The sequence below is a fragment of the Sus scrofa genome, chromosome 2, assembly GCF_000003025.6.
Source record: "Sus scrofa isolate TJ Tabasco breed Duroc chromosome 2, Sscrofa11.1, whole genome shotgun sequence".
In the NCBI taxonomy this organism is placed as follows: domain Eukaryota; kingdom Metazoa; phylum Chordata; class Mammalia; order Artiodactyla; family Suidae; genus Sus; species Sus scrofa.
The window spans coordinates 71,433,109-71,437,709 of NC_010444.4; the positions used below are offsets into that span (position 1 = coordinate 71,433,109).

At 56.9% G+C, this 4,601-nt stretch overlaps 1 protein-coding gene across 2 annotated transcripts; it reads left to right on the top strand.

Annotated features, from left to right (window-relative positions):
- On the top strand, positions 298–3,462 carry CLEC4G (C-type lectin domain family 4 member G). 2 transcript variants are annotated; one of them, NM_001144117.1, is made up of 9 exons: positions 354–436; positions 757–858; positions 1,135–1,188; positions 1,385–1,447; positions 1,558–1,662; positions 1,963–2,052; positions 2,263–2,411; positions 2,535–2,650; positions 2,928–3,074. In NM_001144117.1, exons 1-9 carry the CDS (start codon positions 382–384, stop codon positions 3,064–3,066), a joined length of 873 nt encoding a protein of 290 aa, NP_001137589.1. In that variant the 5' UTR covers positions 354–381; the 3' UTR covers positions 3,067–3,074. The 2 variants fall into 2 exon arrangements, with proteins under 2 accessions (XP_020932835.1, NP_001137589.1); XM_021077176.1 differs by having other exon boundaries at positions 298–436; positions 1,963–2,411; positions 2,928–3,462.

A 4,601-nucleotide genomic window follows, 5' to 3' on the forward strand; every position in this document is an offset into this window, starting at 1 on the left:
GAGCCAGGATGAGTGGCCTGGAGATGCTGCTACAGCAACCAGGCCAGGGAGGCTGGAAGTGTGCCTGTGCTTGAGCGTGTGCACACACACACACACACACACACACAGCTTCACTTACCACCTCACGCTCCCTCTATCCTTCCTTAACCCCATCACTTCCCACCTGCCAACTCTCTCTACCCTTCCTTAACCCCCCTCAACTCCCCACTTCCCTGCCTCACCCCACCCTTACTCCAGCCACCCATCACTGTGATTGGTCAGTGGGTTCCCAGCACCAGGAACTGAGACACAGGATAGGAAGGAAGGAAGAGGGAGTGTAAGCTGGGGGGGAGGAATGCGGCTTCATTTATATCTATGCCCAGAGCAGGGCACCTGCTTACCATGGACACTGCCGGGTACAGCAAGTGGGACAACAAGCTGGAGGAGGTCCCTGGAGGTAGGAGCAGTAGGCCACCTCCCAAGGCCTTTTGGGCCCCTCTCTGGCCAGTGGTTTGGGGTTTGATGGGGGAATGGAGGGGAACAGCCAAGAGAGGGCTTAAGTAGTGGACTCAGGAGAGACACCACAGGCACTAGAGCCAGTTGGACCTAGATTCAAATTCCAAGTCTGCCACTTAGGGACAATGGGCAAGTTACTGTACCTCTTAATATCAGTTTCTTGGGAGGAACCTAAGCATCGAGGGCTCCATCCTCAGAGCTCAGAGAGGCAAGGTGGTCCTGGTACAGGAAGGCCTCAGGAGTCCATCCGTGTTCTCCCAGGGCACTGGGGACACTGGGGACAGAGATCCCTCCTCCTGGCCTTTGGTCTGGTGGTCGTCACAGTCCTGTGGGCCCTCGTTCTGAGCATCCTATTTTCCAAGGGTGAGTGACCAAATGACCGGGGAGGCTGGGTCTAGCCCCCCTGGGGACACAGAACTTTCCTCTGCCCCATGGCACACCAGCCAGGGTCCCAGGGCCCTGCCTGGGTCTGAGTGTGAACGCGTGTGAACTGAGCGTGCACACTCACGTGTGTGCATGGATGTGTCTCCTGTCGGTGTGAGGGCACCTCACTCGCCATGGGCGCCCCTCTGTGCGTCTCTTGACCCGGGTCACACACACCTCGGGCTAGGGGAGAGTTCCCGAGTTTCCTCTTCGCAGCCTCCACAGAGCGCGGGGCGCTGCTTGGCCACCAGGATCTACTGAGGACAAACGGTATGCATAGAACAGGGACTCTTGGGTTCCCCGGAGTTCCGGGACGGTAAGGTCTTGGACCCTGGCGTCCGAGTAGTGGGTGGGTGGGTGGCGATCCCTCAGTCCGCGGGGTTGGCCCCGGAGTGGGGCAGGGTATCCCGAGGGTCCCTGAGGGTGACCTGGCAGTGTGTGGGGGACGGATGGGGGATCGTTCCAGCCTCGAAGCAGACGGCGACTCTGAAGGTCTTGAAGGAGGAGGTCCGAGCCTGCAACAGCTGCTGTGAGATTGGTGGGCCGAGGGGGCGGGGCTTGCGGCCGGGATTGGAGGCAGCGAGAGGGAGCGAGGAGGCTGGTCTCACGTCCCGTCCCCGTCCTTCCCCCCTTTCCCAGGCCTGGGGGTGCAGGCGCAGCTGCAGACGGTGCACACCCAGCTTGGAGAGGCAAAGGCGAAGCTGTTGGAGCAGGAGAGCGCCCTGAAGGAACTGAGCGAGCGCGGTGAGGACGGGACATTTCCACGATCCGACCCTTGATTCCTCTCTGGACCCTTCTGTGACCCTCACCTATCCTGTGATCCTCACCATTGACCCCAATCGTGTCCCCCATCTTGAACCTGACCGCTGGACTCTGACCTTGACTACAAATGCTAACCTCAACCACAGCGGGACTCCACCCAACCATAACAGTTCTTGGCCTTGGCACTGACCACAGACTTGATGCTGACGTTACTCAATCATGACTCTACTCCTGACCCTGACCCTGACCCGAGCTATAATCTGGACTCCTTTTACCTTACAGTGACCCAGGGCTTGGCTGAAGCCGGTAGGGACCGTGAGAACATCCGCAGTGAGCTCTTCCGGGAGCTGGAGAGAGTCCGGTTCCAGAACAGTGAGCAAGATCCCAAAGAGGGAGAAGGGAGAGCAAAGCGGACCCTGCTCTTGCGTCTCGCCTTCCTTGAGCCCCCTGGCTCGGTTTTTGACTTTGGCCTGATCTCAGTGCCTCCATCCCTGGGCCCGGGGTCCAAAACCCCCCTCCCCAATCCTCTCCGTCTGCTCCACTTGAGAGCAAATCACCTCTTTAACCTTCCCCACCCTGCAGGCTCCTGCGAGCAGTGCCCCAAGTCGTGGCTGCCATTCCAGGGCTCTTGTTACTTTTTCTCGGCGCAAGGGGCCACGTGGGTGGAGGCTCAGAGCCACTGCGAGGGTGCGGGCGCGCACCTGGTGATTGTTGGGGGCCTGGAGGAGCAGGTGCGCAGTGCAGGCAGTCTGATGGAGATGGGAGGTGGGGGGGTAGCAGGTGTTTACTTGAGGTGGGTGGCGGGGGAGGTGATGGGGACGGGGCGGGACAGATTTATCTATCTTCCCGCCCAGGGCTTCCTGAGTCGGAATACTGCCGGCCGCGGCTACTGGCTGGGCCTGAGGGCTGTGCGCAGGGCGCGCAAAATCCAGAGCTACCAGTGGGTGGATGGAGTCCCACTCAGCTTCAGGTGAGGGAAGGGACTTGGGAAGGCTGACAGTTCGGATCCGAGGAGAAGGACTTCGGCTAGATCTCAGGGCCTCCTTAGGGAGGAAGGGGCTGGACCCCAGGAACTTTCTAAATTCTGCGGTTAAAAAGTTATATCCCAGGTGCGTGCTTAGGTTAGACCCTCGAGATGTCTAGGTTAGATACAAGCAATATATGGGTTAGATCCCAGAGGGGAAGGCTGGATTCCAGGGCCATCCTCAGCCTAGACTCTCAGCAACACCCCCACCAAACCACTGCAGCCACTGGAATCTGGGGGAACCCAATGACTCTCTGGGGCGCGAGGACTGCATCATGATGCTACGGACGGGGATGTGGAATGACGCACCGTGCAACAGCAAAGACGACAGCTGGATCTGCGAGAAGAGGCACAACTGCTGACCTAGCCCAGTGCCCCAGAGCCAAGCCCACTGGCACTTGTCCAATCGCCTGAGCTGCTTACTGCCCTGGCTCCGCCCACCACTATAATCCCTCCCACTGCTTCCAGCAAAAACACCCCTTCACCCAGAGCCTAGGCCAATAACTGGACCTCAGCTCCAACCCCGCTGCATCCCCTCACCCCATGAGCCTAATGTATCTACATTCGCTCCAAAATCTGAGCTCCTCTGCCCTGTGATCTGGCCCCATCACCCTCCCTAACCAAGGTCAGTCACCTCAGGGATGGAGCTGTTTGGTTTGCTTGCTTTTTACCCCAGAAGGGGGGCCTCAAAGATAGAGATTTTGTGAGCTTTCTTCACAGCCCTAGGGAGCATCAATAAATGAGAAATGAATCTTGGCTCCCTGCTCTGGTTAGCTGGTCTCAGCTTTACCTCAGAAAACCTGATGTAACCCCTCTGAGTGACCCTGAGCTCTCTAAGTGACCTCAGGGGCCTGTGATGCCCCCAAACCCAGTGAGTAAACTGCATTGGGCCAGGAGGGCTGCAGGGACTGGGAACACAGGAATGAGTCAGACCCCCTCCCTACCCCTGGGGACCTCCTTTATGGTCTAGCTGGCAGAGGGACAATGTCACCAGGGACACAATTGAGGGATGCAGGAAGGATGGACGTGATGCATTTGGAGGAGTCCCCTGTGTCCTCAGGGAGAGGGACTCTGCTGAGATACTGCAGCACTGGCTCTTCCTTGGGAAGACTGTCACCCTATTGTGGAGATTACAGGCAGCCTGACCCCAGGTCCTGAGACAGGTGGGGGAGGGGCTGCCTGGATCTGATGAGCAGGTCCCTTCTGCACCCAGGTTCTGTGGGGGATGCAGGAAATACATCCAGAGAAAATGGACTTTTGAAGAACACTGGGATTTTAGTACATGGAGCTGGGAAAGAAAGGTTTTGCAAGCAGTGATTGGTAGAAAATATAGGGCATGGCTGAACCCATTTGGGGGAGGGTTGGGGAGCACACAGCCTGGTTTATCAACTGGGGACTTCTTTAGGTTTTTTTAAAAATTTTATTATAGTTGATTTACATTGTTCTGTCAATTTCTGCTGTACCACAAAGTGACCCAGTCATACATCTATACACACTCTCTTTCTCATATTATCTTTCATCATGTTCCATCACAAGTGATTGGACATAGTTTCAACTGGGGACTTTTGATCTGAATTTACCCTGCACTCCCGAAGCTTCCTGCTCCAGTCCTGGGGATATTGGGGCTCTCTCAGAATTTCCAGTGGAGATGGATCCAACTGAGGGGAGTGACAGGCTAGCAGCTTTTAGGTCTGTGCAGAGCTGGGTTTAGAACCAAGGCTGCTCTGAGCCCCCAAGCTGCCTGGCCATGAGAGCATCCACTGAGCAGGAAGAGGAGGGAACAGCACCCAAACTCCCTAGCCAGGCGGAACCTTTCAGGACTGTAACCAGAAAACCCCCAAACCTTCTCTGGCACTGACCTTGCCCAGAAGCCATCTCACTTCAGGACAGATAACAT

Excerpts from the sequence above, each read along its gene's own strand:
- CLEC4G (XM_021077176.1), top strand. The coding sequence starts at position 355 with ATGCCCAGAGCAGGGCACCTGCTTACCATGGACACTGCCGGGTACAGC. Across the intron at positions 437-756 it reads GCTGGAGGAGGTCCCTGGAG|GGCACTGGGGACACTGGGGA; the intron begins GTAGGAGCAGTA and ends GTGTTCTCCCAG. Across the intron at positions 2,412-2,534 it reads TTGGGGGCCTGGAGGAGCAG|GGCTTCCTGAGTCGGAATAC; the intron begins GTGCGCAGTGCA and ends CTTCCCGCCCAG.